This window comes from Thalassophryne amazonica, chromosome 3 (genome assembly GCF_902500255.1).
Source record: "Thalassophryne amazonica chromosome 3, fThaAma1.1, whole genome shotgun sequence".
In the NCBI taxonomy this organism is placed as follows: domain Eukaryota; kingdom Metazoa; phylum Chordata; class Actinopteri; order Batrachoidiformes; family Batrachoididae; genus Thalassophryne; species Thalassophryne amazonica.
Genome location: NC_047105.1, coordinates 62,485,775 through 62,501,844, shown reverse-complemented (window position 1 = coordinate 62,501,844; position 16,070 = coordinate 62,485,775). Strand labels below are relative to the sequence as shown.

General features: G+C 39.5%; 1 protein-coding gene across 1 annotated transcript; it reads right to left on the bottom strand.

Moving 5' to 3' along the window:
• Positions 1-15: 15 nt before the first annotated feature.
• On the bottom strand, positions 16-14,707 carry LOC117507921 (ninjurin-1-like). The gene is made up of 3 exons (XM_034167675.1): positions 14,526-14,707; positions 1,778-2,012; positions 16-272 (listed from the first exon to the last, which is right to left on the bottom strand). The coding sequence occupies exons 1-3, from the start codon at positions 14,571-14,573 to the stop codon at positions 130-132; spliced, it is 426 nt and encodes a 141-aa protein (XP_034023566.1). The 5' UTR covers positions 14,574-14,707; the 3' UTR covers positions 16-129.
• Positions 14,708-16,070: the final 1,363 nt, after the last annotated feature.

Here is a 16,070-nt window from a genome sequence, read left to right as displayed (position 1 = left end):
CACAGAGCATATATTATGCACCTTCTTGCTTTTCAAGACATTTTCATTTGATTAATAAATTATTCATATAGCATAAGGTCCACTATTACTCAGTTGATCAGGGGTCTGGACAATCATGATCACAGGTGATCAAGAACTTGATTTTGGCTGTTGGACACCAAATGCAGTGATGAAGATGTTGACCACAACTATGATGAAGATGAAGCCTGTAGCAGCATTTTCCATTATGTTGAGCCTGTAGTGCATCTTTTCATTGTTCAAGTCCCACTTGACTAAGAAAAAGAAAGAAACATGAAGTGATTAATGCAACTTAGTCATGAGGAAATAACCTCCAATCCCGTCGAGGATAAAGTATCCACTAGTAATATCTGCTTTCAGTGCAACATTGAAGTCATCATTACTGCAGTGCACACTGATATAAATAAAGCCGCATTACCCTGCTGTTTATCAGTTATTCAATAGTATATCTAAGAAGGGACAGTGTGGAGAATTGAAGGTAAGTTCTGCCTGAATGTTACCATGCCTTGTACATCATAGGGGAGGTGATGGTCTAGTGGTTAAGGCGTTGGGCTTGAGACCAGAAGATCCTTGGTTGAAATCCCAGCCTGACTGGAAAATCACTAAGGACCCTTGGGCAAGTTCTTTAATCCCCTAGTTGCTCCCGGTGTGTAGTGGGCACCTCGCATGGCAGCACCCTGACATTGGAGTGAATGTGAGGCATTATTGTAAAGTGCGTTGAGCGTCTGATGCACATGGAAAAGCGCTATGTAAATGCAGTCCATTTACCATTTATCATGTCCTTTTTGGGCTCACACTGGAGTCATATTTTAAAATTAGTACCATCTGAGGGAACAAGCTATTTCCAGGCTTCTTCCTGTGACTGCACTCTTGACACAAATGTGTTCCCGGTCAGGATAAGATTCTGCCAGTCATCAGCAAACAGAGTAGAAACCTCCTACTAGAAGATCACTATTATTCTCAAGGTTGGTTCTGCCAACTTAAATGACAGATGTGCTTATGTAGTTCTGCTTCTGAGACAGACGCTTAAAGCACTTTATAATGACACGTCACATTTACCCGTCACACAGTCATGCCAGGAGCTGGCCTCAAATGCACACTGGGAGAAACCTGGACCTTACTGAAAGTAAGTCTTTGACATACATTGAACCTCCAGTTATAAGCCCAGTTTTACTGGAGGTCAGGTCAGGATTGGGATCAAGTGCCAATACTATGCGTCACTGCATCCGCTGCACCATGGAATCACCTTAGGTTGTAGGAATTAACTCATGAATTTGTGTGACATTTAAAATGATACTGAATCAAACATACACACAGATTTTTTATTTTTTAAATAATGCATCAGATTTCATCGGCTTGGTGTGACCATAACATTTTGGAGCAGATATATAAGAAGTGTAACTGTGAAGCATTACTGTAATGATCGCAGCGTAAGTATTTATATGGCAACTCCTGCCACCACAACACACACCCCGCCCATACGGCGGGTTTTTGCTTATATAACCAGGAAAAAATGACATTGGCCATTTTTAACCTTGGTGCTCTTCTAGTTGGTTGCAAAGACAAATCTATATGCTACTGAGTGAACAAAAGTTGACAGTCACTAGTCTGGAAAAAGTAAAATATAAATACTGAAATACTTTGTACAATGTTGAGATACACACAAAAGTACATTTTTTTTGTCCATGTCATTTTCATGTCATACAAATAAGTCAATAAAAAAGGTGCTAAAAACTCGAGTTTACAATCCCACACTCACCTATGAAGATGAGCATAACACCAACGAGCACTTGCAGGATGAGGGAGACGGCAATGAGCGTGATAAGCAGTGTGTAGAAGGGGGAAGCTGGTCCATGTTCCATCACAGCCTTCAGCTGTGAGGCGTTTGCCATCAGCAGAGCCACATCCAGCATGCTCTCTGCTGCACTCTTCTTATTGGCATACTGGTTCATGTTCAGAGGCTTTTGATGCCTCCTTGTGCGGTTTGGCAGAACCTGAACACAACCACAAACTCTGGCATTAGTGCGACAGACAAAGTTATGCGTCACCCACCCTAAAATTTATTCTGGATTAGACCCAACCTTCATATCAAGTCTGATTAACTGAATCTCAAATAAGGCCGGGCATAAAACCAACAACCCTAGCAAAAACACATCATTTTTGACAGACGTAACTGAAGTATCATGTTACTATTTTGTTGTCTTCCTGTAATTATGTGCAGTGGTGGGCACAGTTCCAATAATCCGATAACCAATAATTATCAAAGATAATGTTTTCATTATCGGCTTATCTTTTCAGATAACTCTGAAAAGCATTATCGGACTAATTATCTTCCGATAAACCTTTGTCTGATAATTTTTAGACCGTTAACATGGTGAACAAAGCTGAACAGCTACAAACACTTATAAAATTTAAAATCAGTTGAGCACCTACCTGTTAAATGTTTCATAGCTGATGTGTAGTTCTACCCTCTGCAAACAGAGGGTAGCTACTTCTAGAAGAAACCGCTCTACCCTCTGCAGGCAAAGGAGAACTGGTCACCCAAACAAACAAACAAACAAACAAACAAACAAACAAAAACTCTTTTCTTTTAACCCCATGCTGATATGCGGGCAATATCACCCAAGTCATCCTGAGGCATACATTTTTAACTTATGGTTCAAATTTTAACCAAAGTAATTTCAGACAAGTTATTTAAATTAACGTCACGTCTGAAGTTTTATAAAGAGAAAATATCAGATATGTGTTTTAGTTTTAAAGTAATCGCTAATTTTTAAGGTTTTAGTGTGGACATGCTGTGTCCAGGTGGATTATGGGTAGGATAGGGTAATCTCAGTACGTTCACGACATGAGAAATGCATTTGAAACACTCTAATCAGGCTCCACGGACAACTGCATTAAACTTAGTGCCCAAAACTCTTGTGAATATATTCTCTGGGTTTATACAACCCCTGGCAATAATTATGGAATCACCAGCCTCGGAGGATGTTCATTCAGTTGTTTAATTTTGTATAAAAAAAAAAGCAGATCACAGACATGACACAAAACTAAAGTCATTTCAAATGGCAACTTTCTGGCTTTAAGAAACACTATAAGAAATCAAGAAAAAAAATTGTGGCAGTCAGTAACGGTTAATTTTTTAGACCAAGCAGAGGGAAAAAAAATATGGACTCACTCAATTCTGAAGAATAAATTATGGAATCACCGTGTAAATTTTCATCCCCAAAACTAACACCTGCATCAAATCAGATCTGCTCGTTAGTCTGCATCTAAAAAGGAGTGATCACACCTTGGAGAGCTGTTGCACCAAGTGGACTGACATGAATCATGGCTCCAACACGAGAGATGTCAATTGAAACAAAGGAGAGGATTATCAAACTCTTAAAAGAGGGTAAATCATCACGCAATGTTGCAAAAGATGTTGGTTGTTCACAGTCAGCTGTGTCTAAAACAAAACAAAACAAATGTGGAACGAATGGGAGGAAACTGGAGTCAACGTCTGTGACCAAACTGTAAGAAACCACCTAAAGGAAATGGATTTACATACAGAAAAGCTAAACGAAAGCCATCATTAACACCTAAAAAGAAAAAAACATGGTTACAATGGGCTAAGGAAAAGCAATCGTGGACTGTGGATGACTGGATGAAAGTCATATTCAGTGACGAATCTCGAATCTGCATTGGGCAAGGTGATGATGCTGGAATTTTTGTTTGGTGCCGTTCCAATGAGATTTATAAAGATGACTGCCTGAAGAGAACATGTAAATTTCCACAGTCATTGATGATATGGGGCTGCATGTCAGGTAAAGGCACTGGTGAGATGGCTGTCATTACATCATCAATAAATGCACAAGTTTCCATTGATATTTTGGACACTTTTCTTATCCCATCAATTGAAAGAATGTTTGGGAATGATGAAATCATTTTTCAAGATGATAATGCATCTTGCCATAGAGCAAAAACTGTGAAAACATTCCTTGCAAAAAGACACATGGTGGAAGTTGAAGAAAATGGTCCATGACAAGGCTCCAACCTGCAAAGCTGATCTGGCAACAGCAATCAGAGAAAGTTGGAGCCAGATTGATGAAGAGTACTGTTTGTCACTCATTAAGTCCATGCCTCAGAGACTGCAAGCTGTTATAAAAGCCAGAGGTGGTGCAACAAAATACTAGTGATGTGTTGGAGCGTTCTTTTGTTTTTCATGATTCCATAATTTTTTCCTCAGAATTGAGTGATTCCATATTTTTTTTCCCTCTGCTTGGTCTAAAAAAGTAACCGTTACTGACTGCCACAATTTTTTTTTCCCGATTTCTTATAGTGTTTCTTAAAGCCAGAAAGTTGCCATTTGAAATGACTTTAGTTTTGTGTCATGTCTGTGATCTGCTTTTTTTCTACAAAATTAAACAACTGAATGAACATCCTCCGAGGCCGGTGATTCCATAATTTTTGCCAGGGGTTGTATAAAAATATTGTTACAAAGTCCAAGACGACCTGTCAGGGGAGGCGAAATCTACTCAGAAGCCAGTCATCAGACTCACTCAGGAGATCTGCCCTGTTGCGGAAGACTCTTTCCCTGCTTAGTGCAGCATCTATGTCCTCTAACAACACTAGATCTGCCATTGTGCAACCCTGACCTACGACACACGACCGCCTTTTATACGGGTCAGACCAGTAATTCACCAATCACGACGCGTGACAATAGAGCGTCAAAATCATCCGTCGTATTAATTGTTTTGTAGTATAATTAAAAAGTGTTATTTATGTAACATATGCACTGATTTGTATAATGGCACTGTTTATCATGTTGATCATTTTCATTTTTATGTAGATTCCAGTGCTGGTTCATTTTGGTGTATAATTTACACCACCTCTCGACTTGGTGTATATTTTCAGCGCACTGTACGCCAACGACCACATTGATAAATGCCAAGTAGCGCAGCCATTTTGGCGTACACCCCATATACGCTCAAATATCGCCGTACGCAACGTTAATACGAGGCCCATTGTGTTTTCAGTTGTTTTGCTGTAGTGTGTAATGATGCATATAGTGTTTACATTTTTGCAGGCTTTGAGCAGCTGTTTTGGTGTGGCAGTTTGTGTTTTGAAAAGAGAAGGTGTGGTTTTGTGTATGTAGCTTTAGAAAAGTGTGTTGTGTTTTGTGTTGTGTTGACTTCCCTTTCCCGGCCCACATTAACCACCTCTGACTGGGGGATACCGAGGCGTTCCCAGGCCAGTGTGGGGATATAATCTCTCCACCTAGTCCTGGGTCTTCCCCGGGGTCTCCTCCCAGATGGACGCGCCTGGAACACCTCCCTTGGGAGGCACCCAGGGGACATCCTTACCAGTTGCCTAAACTACCTCAGCTGGCTCCTCTTAACGTGAAGGAGCAGCGGCTGTACTCTGAGCTCCTCACGTTTAGCTGAGCTTCTCACCTTATGGGAGACACCAGCCACCCTCCTGAGGAAGCCCATTTTGGCCACTTGTACCCATGATCTAGTTCCTTCGGTCATGACGCAAGTGTCATGACCAAAGGTGAGAGTGGAAACAAAGATTGACCAATACATTGAGAGCTTCGCCTTTTGGCTCAGCTCCCTTTTTGTCACAACAGTACAGTACAGTGAATGCAACACCGTCCCTGCTGCGTCAATTCTCCGGCCAATCTCACACTCCATTGTCCCCTCACTCGTGAACAAGACCCCAAGATACTGGAACTCAATCCTGACTAGTCTCCCAGTTCCTGCGGCTGAAAAACATCCCCACAGCATGATGCTGCCACCACCATGCTTCACTGTAGGGAAGGTGCCTGGTTTCCTCCAAACATGATTCCTGGCATTCACACAATAGTTCAATCTTTGTCTCATCAGACCACAGAATTTTGTTTCTCTTCAGGTGCCTTTTGGCAAAATCCAGGTGCACTGTTCATATGTCTTTTACTAAGGAGTGGCTTCTGTCTAGCCACTCTACCATACAAGCCTGACTGGTGGATTGGTGCAGAGATGGTTGTCCTTCTGTAAGGTTCTCCTCTCTCTGCAGAGGAATGCTGGAGCTCTGACAGAATGACCATCTGGTTTTTAGGTACCTCCCTGACTAAGGCCCTTCTCCCCTGATTGCTTAGTTTAGACGGGTGGCCAGCTCTCGGAAGAGTCCTGTTGGATCTGAACTTCATTCATTTAAGGATGATGGAGGCCACTGTGCTCATTGGGAACATCAAAGCAGCAGAAATGTTTCTGTACCTTCCCCAGATTTGTGCCTCAAGACAATCCTGTCTCTGAGGTCTCCAGACAATTCCTTTGACTTCATGCTTGGTTTGTGCTCTGATATGCACTGTCAACTATGCAACCTTATATGTAGACAGGTGTGTCTTTCCAAATCACGTCTAATCTACTAAATTTGCCGCAGGTGGACTCTAACTATGCTACAAAAACATCTCAAGGTTGATCATTGGAAACAGGATGCACCTGAGCTCAATTTTGAGCTTCATGGCAAAGGCTGTGAATTCTTAAGTACATGTGATTTCTTAGATTTTGTATTTTTATTAAATTTGCCAAAATCCTAAAAAAAAAAAAAAAAAAAAAAAAAAAAAAATCACATTGTCATTATGGGGTATTGTGTGTAGAATTTTGAGGGAAAAAAATTATTTCATCCATTTTGGAATAAGACTAACATAACAAAATGTGGACAAAGTGAAGCGCTGTGAATACTTTCCGGATGCACTGTATGAGAGCAAAATGATAAAACCAAAAAGCACAAAATTGTACAATCATTGTTTATTTTTACTGCAATAATAGAAGTGAAAGTGCCCAGTGGTTGATTTTAAAGAGGAACACCCGAAACCTAGAAGGTCACTGAGCTGCTTCACATCAGGGTCACATTCTTTGTGGTACACAGGTCACACGTCCACACAAGCCACACCCACTGGCAGTGGAGACGCAAATCATGACATTTATGAGTTATGACCTCACACAGATGGACACATTGTCAAATGGCACTTGTTTGTGTACTTCTAAAATTCTCAGATATACTCAGCGTGCAACATATTTCTATTAAAAAAAATCCCACAATGCGTCTGCTCCTGTGAGCTTCGGACTTTATTGTTTTTGGTGAAGACAGTTTTAGCTGTCCAACAGTGCTGCCCTAATTCTCACATTGGCATCATTATAAGCGGACGTTCAAATATACAGGATTTTTCTCCACCTCTGAAAACATGCAGTGGTGGTCCCTCTGTGTCCCCTCACTCCTTGAACTGTTGTTTTGTTTAACACTTCCTTTTTCCATTTGGCATCTCTGTTCCCTTTACGCAATGGTGTTTGCATCATTTTTTTTTTTCACTTTAATGACTTTGAGGGGAAGTCTTTTCCTCTTCGTGTTGTTGGGAACTTGCTGCTGTGAGCATGTAAACACCTAAACTCATTACACTCTACATATGCTAAATTTATGCAGGAACTTCAGCGATGTGAGCTTCCCTGCAGTAAATAAGCTACGTGAAAGCCTGTACTCATGTCAGTGTTTGCATCAGAACACGTACATTTCTCATCATTGCTCCCAGCGAGTCAAAACTTCACACATTCTTGATAAATGTTGGTTTCTCAGAATGCAAAAGATGGAGAACCATGTCTTACTTTTTCTGGATTAGGCTCAAAACTTCTCAGTCGGCCCTCATCCTTCAAAGTTATTCTATCACTACCTGTTAACATTAGTATTAGATTCAATAATCATTTGCAACAGTATCAATACCAACAGGGATGTTTTTGTGTCCTGTCCTCCAGTTAGCACACACAACTTCATACAACACTGCAGACAGGCAGACACACACCCCCTCCCTCGCTCATTTAACTGCTGTTAAATTCCAAGCACACACACCCACACACAAAAATGCTCCAACTGCTCTCCTATGGGTTCAAAGGGGATGTAAAACCAATGCTTCGTTGCACCCACAGCACCTCCCTAGGAGTGGAGCCAGAGACGGCTCAGAGTCAACACAATGTTGCCGTTGGAAATAAAAATAAATGTTGACCAGACAGAAAAAGTCACGGAACGGTGTTAGACATGATGAGATTGCACTGCCTTTCTACTAACAGCTTCATACTTGTGCTAATGCTGCATTTAAGACAGCTCAGAAAACCCAAGATGAATAATATACCTTTTCATTTTTTTACCCACGGGTATGAAAAATAGTATTGAGTATTTTCCTGGGTATTGGTATCAAATTTGAAAGTGTACTACCATGACAACCCCAGTAACAGTACACCTCTGTCACTGTTTGGTACCAATCACAGTTACAAGGTCAGGGTATGAATCAACTCATGGCATGAAAATACAAAAAGACCCACACAGAATTAAAAAGATGAAACAATATTATTTGAAATGTTCAGCAAGGCAGCACGGTGGCTTAGTGGTTAGCACTGTTGCCTCACAGCGAGGAGGTTGTGGGTTCGATTCCCGTGGCCTTTCTGTGTGGAGTTTGCATGTTCTGCCCGTGTTTGCGTGGGTTTCCTCCGGGTGCTCCGATTTCCTCCCACATCCAAAGACATGCGGGTTAGGTGGATTGGAATCTTTAAATTGTCCTTAGGTGTGCGTGTGGGTGTGTCTGTGTTTGTTTGTCTGTTTGTGGCCCTGCGGCAGACTGGCGTCCTGTCCTGGGTGTACCCCGCCTCACACCCTACGACTGCTGGGATAGGCTCCAGCCCCCCGCAACCCTTAATTGGACTAAGCAGTAGAAGATGGATGGATGGATGGATGTTCAGCAAGTGGCTTGATATGTGGATCTACAAGTTTCATATTCTGTCTGAAGTTTTTACATCATATTTTGCAAAATTCATAACCAGTCTTGCAAACTACAGCTGCCACTGATTAATCGATTGTCATTGATTATTAATTTGCCAACTATTCTGGCAATTGATTAATCATCTTGAGACTTATTTTTTTTCATGTCCAAATTCTCTTATTTCAGCTCCTTAAATGTGAATATTTTCTGGTTTCTTTACTAATGTATTTCCTCCTCTTTGAGACTAAATTGAATATTATCATTTTTGGCTTTGAGAAACATTATTTTTCACCATTTTCTGGACCGAACAGTTAATGGATTATTCCAGGAGCTATCAACAGATTAACTGATAATGAAAATAATTGTTTGTTTGTAGCCCTATATGAAATATGCTATGATTTTATTTTCTGTCTTTTGGTGTATTAGGAAGAGGCAAAGCTGTGTGCAAGATTTTCTTACATATTTTTTCCCGCCATAAACTCCTTTTTCATTATTAACACTTTTTACCCTTTACATGTTGGGATTTATAAAAATTGGTCAAATAAATTACATAAATATGTGAGGCAGGTCTGGCAGACAACTCAACCTGGATGCTACAAACACTAACATGCCTCATTCACATAATTACCACATACCTCCCACTAAAACACATTGTTTACATGATCCACTAAAACACTCCCTCTAAACTGGGCAGGCTACTTAAGAAGCAGCAGTTTTCCAGCCTCTGCCTGCCTTGTGCCACATCACGGCTGCTGGTCAGCCGCACCTCCACTCCAGCATCCACCTGTGAGCTCAGCTCGGGGAGAAAATGTGTGTGTCTAATCATCACTCCCTCATATCACAAGTAAGTACTGGAGGGGAGTGATGGGGAGTGATGAGTTTGGCCTATCCACCAAACTCAAAACCATGTACTGATGTTGCAATAAATACTCTCTATTTCTACTTGTGTTGTCTGACTTAAACACATTTTATGTCAAAATATTTGAGTGCTAGATTACTGGTAAAATTCACAGTTATGATATACTGCTAAATTAACCAAAAGATAAACAGCTAATCAGAAAACTATCAATAGACTAATATATATTTTTTTAATTTATAAAAAATAAAATAAAAAACTGATAATAATACGATGACAAAAATAATCATTAATTGCAGCCCTATTGCAGACCTCACTTTTTATATTATATACAACCCACAGTTCAGTACAGACACTTTGCAATAAAATACTTCAAACTGGCCTGATGACAGTGATGAGGTGATAACAGTGGTACAGAGCTAAACTCCTCCAATAGACACAAACACAGCTGTGTATATTCAGATTTACTGTGAGAGCTTAATTGTTGTTGAGCCAAATTCTGAGATCCACTGAGGAATGTTTCTACCCCGGGTATGTTTGAAAGTTCAAATACTCTCAAATCCAAACATGCCATGATTTTACAATAATGTTTAGAACAAGAATACATGCTTAGTCCCTTCTTGTTCTCTTGCATTTTGGCAAATAAAACTTAAAAACTCCCCTCAGTCAACATTGGAATAGTGCAGGTGATGTGACCAATTATCTTTCATCATATTGCAAACGTTCTACTACGTCACTGAGGGCACACAAGGAGACCTTTGTTACAGGAATCTGTGAGCAAGTGATACCCAATCTCTGCCCCGCTACAGATTAATCAAAGTACTACACACATCCAGATCTATTCCTTGTGGAACAGACATAGTGTCAAGTGATCAGTCTGAATCTGTAATTCTGACCTGCTTAGTTAGTTTTGGCTCCTTTGAGGTTCGACCTTACCCTAATTAAGCGCCTTAGGGCAATATATGTTGTGACTTAGTGTTACATAAATAAATTGAACTGAATGGACTCTCTTCACAGTGAACTCTGGGGTTCATCAGGGAAGTGTTCTGGGTCCTACTCTGTTCATTTCTTGTATAGGCTAGACACTGAAGGGCAGCGACAATGAACTGGCTCCTTTGTCTGAAAGGGTATTTTCACTGACCTTTACAGCTAATCTTGTGATCTTTGCAAAAACTATGGCTGCTGAGTATAAAATGTACAATGTTTGAGTTGGTTGTGCTAAGCTGTTTTATTTTTATTTTTAAAAATCTGCCTCCAAAGAGATTACATGATTACTCATGTATGAATGGTCACTCATCACTTACTCATCTTCAACCACTTTCCGTGTTCAGGTCACGGGGGCAATAGCTCCAGCAGGGCACCCCAGACTTCCCTTTCCCGTGCCACATTGACCACCTCTGACTGGGGGATCCCAAGGCGTGGAGATATAATCTCTCCACCTAGTCCTGGGTCTTCCCCGGGGTCTCCTCCCAGATGGACGTGCCTGGACCACCTCCCTTGGGAGGCCCAGGAGGCATCCTTACCAGATGCCCGAACCACATCAGCTGGCTCCTTTCAAGGCGAAGGAGCAGCGACTCTACTCTGAGCCTCCCACGGATGACTGAAGTTTGGTCATCCATATATGAATGGGTATCAGTGAAATTTTGTCAAGGTGTAGGACTGGTTGAGAAAAACATTCTGAGACAAATCCAATCCAGGATAAATTTTGGGGGATTACATTTGTTTGAAATGATCTTCAACCGACCTTCTAGCTTCATATAAAAATCAGATAAATGCTTCTTTGATCTCAATAACTTTCCTCTAATACATTGTAAAATTTTTATTGAAATTTGTTCATAACTTCTTGTTATATCCTGCATACAGCAATACAAAGAGGTTATCAAAAGACTGTTATGTAATAATAATAATAAAAACCGTAAACTAGTTATTTGTTTTGGGACTTTATTTGACCAATAATGTTTGGTGTAGAATCAAGGTTCGTGTTTAGATTACTGTACATCTCACATTCATTCATTTTCTATACCTGCTTGTCAAACTCCACACAGGTAGTAAACCCATGATCTTCTCGCTGTGAGTCACCAGTGCTCACCACTAGAGGTGGGCAGATCAATCCTAATATCGATAATATTGATACCAATGCTGGTATTGATATTGAACGATCCTAGGGTAAAAAGATCGATACTCAAGCATTTTTTCTCTCCCACACGCACTGACTGCTGCACACGCAGATTCATCAAAGTCTACTCTCTGTCTGTAAGAGCAGCACTGCATCACACAACACGGAGCAGCGCACCCTTGTATTGTGGTTTGTCAGCCATCTACCTCAGGAGATTTTGTTTTAAGTTGTGTTGAGTGATATTTTTTAAACAAAAATGTTGATTATGATAATAAAGTATTTTGTTGTCACGTACAATGTTTGGTGAAATTCTATCCTAGGTCTTTTGCATCCTTTGGATCTATGAAGCTTAAATATGAAAAAGTATCAGTATCAATATCGGCGATACTGGGCCTGTATTTACTTGGTATCGGATCAATACCAAAATTCCCGGTATCACCCACCTCTACTAACCACTATGCCACTGTGCCATCCTTTTATCACAATGTAAACAGAAAATACTATCTGAATTGTCCAAAAATTACAACCTCTCCCTCGCCCCACAAATACATTAAAACCCTGAGATTTTCCCCTTTTCAATGCCATAAAACTAATCAATCATTCTATCATCAAGTGCAAATTTTCTTTTTCCACAAATGACACCATGAGTTTAATTTTTGATTTTGTTCTCACTGTGTATTTACAGTGCTTTGCAAAAGTATTCACCCCCTCATTCTTTTACAGTTTGTCATTTTGAACACAAAAATTAATTCAGGCTTATCTATATTAAAATTTCTAAAATGATTCTCCTTAAACTCAAGTTGAGAGCAAATCTCTACATCTTGATATAAATTAAACAAAAATATCACAGCCAAGATGATAGGTTGCATACGCAATGACACCCTTTAGTATAACAAAAGTTAATTATCAGTTTCATTGCCAGTTTTCTTTAGACAAGTCAAAGGATGGATACATGAACATTTTGAAGTCACTGAATATGTCTCATACTTCATTTACATCAACCATTAAAAATACAAACAGTATGGTACTGTATGGTAAATCCGTGTGAAGTAGGTGGTTCTCAAAATCTGAGTTACCATCCAAAAAGAAGAATATAGTGAGGGAACCCACCAAGACACACATGATAACGATGAACACATTATAGGCTTCTGTGTATGTGATGGGAGAGACTTTGCATAGGACAAATTTGGCCTGTTGCATCACCACTCATAGGTTCATGGTGGAGTGGAAAAGACAAGAACTGTCAAAAAGGGACCACCTCAGATCTAAGATCGAGTCTCCCACGTGCCTCCCAACAAACTGTAGCTGAACTTTCAAGTCTGCTTTTTTCAGAAATTCCTTCTATGCTCCACTCCACTGTGATGTTGTACAATTGGTGATGCAAAATATAAAACTTGCCTTATTCCCAGATTCTCCAATTGCAACCAGAGAATAATGTAACTCTTTCAGAGTTGTCCTTTGTGTCTTGGTGGCCTCTCTCAGTCGCCTTGTCACACAATTACTCAGTTTCTGGGAACGGTCTACTCCACACAGATTTACCACAGAGTACCATACTTTGTATTTCTTAATAACTGATATAAACATATTCAGTGGCTTGGAAATGTACATGTAACCATCCCCTGACTTGTCTAAAGTAAACTCGCTGAAAAAGCAAAGACGAACTTTTGTTGTACTAAAGGGTGCCATCAACCCCAACATCTTGGCTTTGATATTTTTATTTAATTTATATCAAGTTGTAGAGATCTGCTTTCAGTTTAAGTTTAACAAGGATAATTTTAGAAAATGTAATATGAACAAGCCCAAATTACTGTTTGTGTTTGAAATGGCATAGACACATTAAAATGTGTAGCCCAAGGGGGTGACTACTTTTGCAAGGCACTGTAAATGTGTATTTTACATAGTATTTTTAATGACTGAACAGTTAATTTGTGTTTGTTTATTTTTCTAAATTATTGTTCTAATTTTAGGAAGTTTTTCAGTACTTTGTGACATTTGTAAGTGCTACACACTCACTCACTCACTCACTCACTCATCTTCAACCGCTTAGTCCAATTAAGGGTCATGGGGGTGCTGGAGCCTATCCCAGCAGTCAGAGCTGAGGCGGAGTACAATTAATCTACTATGAGGATAACTACTACTACTACTACTCAGTAATAAAATGAATGTAAGTACCTGATTAAAAGCAAAGTAATTTTCTTATGAACTGCTTATGAAAAACAATTACATAGTTTATTTTTTATATGTTTATGATTATATTATTATTATTATAATATTTATTTTAATATATAGTAGTATAAAGTGCAAGAAATGTGATAGTTTTATTTTTAAAACTTTATTTTTATTTTTAAAACGCGCGTTTTACTTTATTTTAAATATTTGGCAACTTTTGATATTTTTATGGAACTTTCTGACAGATGTGTCTGGAACATTTGCACTGTAGGTTTTGAAAAACGATCCTAAGAAAGAACTACAGACCGTACCACAACAGTAATAAAAACAAATAGCTTAAAAACGTAATAAGGTCAGAAAATATCAAAAATAAATAAATGTATTTATTTATTTAATAAGTAATTTGCTGACAGTTGACGTACGACAGCGACAACTTCACAGATAGGTGGGAACAAAAAATCCTAAATGAAGTTCAAAATGGGCTAATACTTATTACAGTCTGTGTTAGGGAGCTTAAATGTGGAGAAATGTGGCACTTTGTGCTGTTTGTCGGTCTGCCGGCTAAAGAAGGGGCGGCTAACGGAACAGTGTGCTAGTCTTACCTCAGTCTCTGCGCCTCCGTTCATTTCTAGCTCCTCCGTTGCCATCATGTCTGTTTTCTTAATGAGGAATTTTCACGCGTTTGTTAAAGTAAAGTATCCGAAGCGGTTGTCTGTGTGATGATCACAGCTCCAGAGTGCTTATAAAAGGGTGCTGTGACGCTTAGAGGACGGACACCGGCAGAATCCCGCCCCTCCGCCGTGGAGGATGAACTGTAACGGGACTGTCGGGCCAAGAAAGACTGTGAGAAAGAAGTGGCAAAGGAATGCACAGGAACCCACCGGAGTGACTCGGTACTGCCATCCCGCGCACTAATGTGGTATTGCATTGTTGGAAGTGGGGTTGCTGAGGGGTTTGAAACACCCCTATTTACGAGAAAAAAAGGTGTGCGGCCTTTCAAATTTCACAAAACTTGACAAAATTTTGTTCCTACTGAAATCCAATCACTATAATGTGTGTTTAATTTTTTAACGTGTCGCAAAATTACAGCTCATTTTAATGAAAGGGAGGTATTCCACATTATCATTATTATAGTGCTGTGACGCTACGCGCGCTCAGATTGGCTGATTTCCGGTCGACCGGTTACCATGACAATTGGTCCGAAACGCATATCACACTACTATGTGTGCTGTCTGTTAGCAGGAAGAGAGAAAGAAAACCTGGACTCATTTCTGACATGACTTGATTGAGTTAACTGACGCTGCACACACACACACGCACACACACAAAATCCACTCCGCTGTAAGCCGTCTGGATGCATGAAGAGCTGCTAACATGAAATGCTGATGTGATTTTTGGCTGGACTGAGGAACTACACAAAATCTTTTTTTTTTTTAATGGAAGTCCAAAGTCAGTGCACAGCATCACTGGAATACACGTCACAGTGGAACACCAAAATGTAAGTCCCTTTTCTATTGTTTATAAATTAATAAAATATCAAATGACAATGATCTATTTTAGCCGTTATATAAAACAAATAATGAATGTTTTTACATTCTTTCAATGGTACGAATATTTAATTCAGTGGAATTAAATATTCGTATATTCGTAATGTATATTCGTTGAATGGTATGTTCCAGCTTTCACCTTATGAAATATTCGTACCATTGAACTCATAAACATTCATTATTTGTATAATATTTTCTTTTCCTTTTAATGGCGTCTACAGGAGGAAGCACATGCACAAGGTTTTGAAATTACCTTTGATGTGTGTTTCCACGGCGTGCATGCTAACATCCATAAGATGTTTTGTAAATCACTTCATAGGCATTATCTGGTTTCAAAAACAGCATTTTAAAGATTGGAAGTGTTTATTTCTCACTACAAAATATATGTATACCTTATCACATGTCTGTTTATGTATCACGCCCTGTATCATGCACTGATGTATCTGTATGATACAGGGCGTGATACATAAACACACATGTAATAAGATATTTATCACATATTACAACAAACATGAATAACAATAATCATACACATGAATCATGTAGAATGAATAATGCAGGTAAATCATGTAGATATGTAAATTATGGATTGTTCTTAAT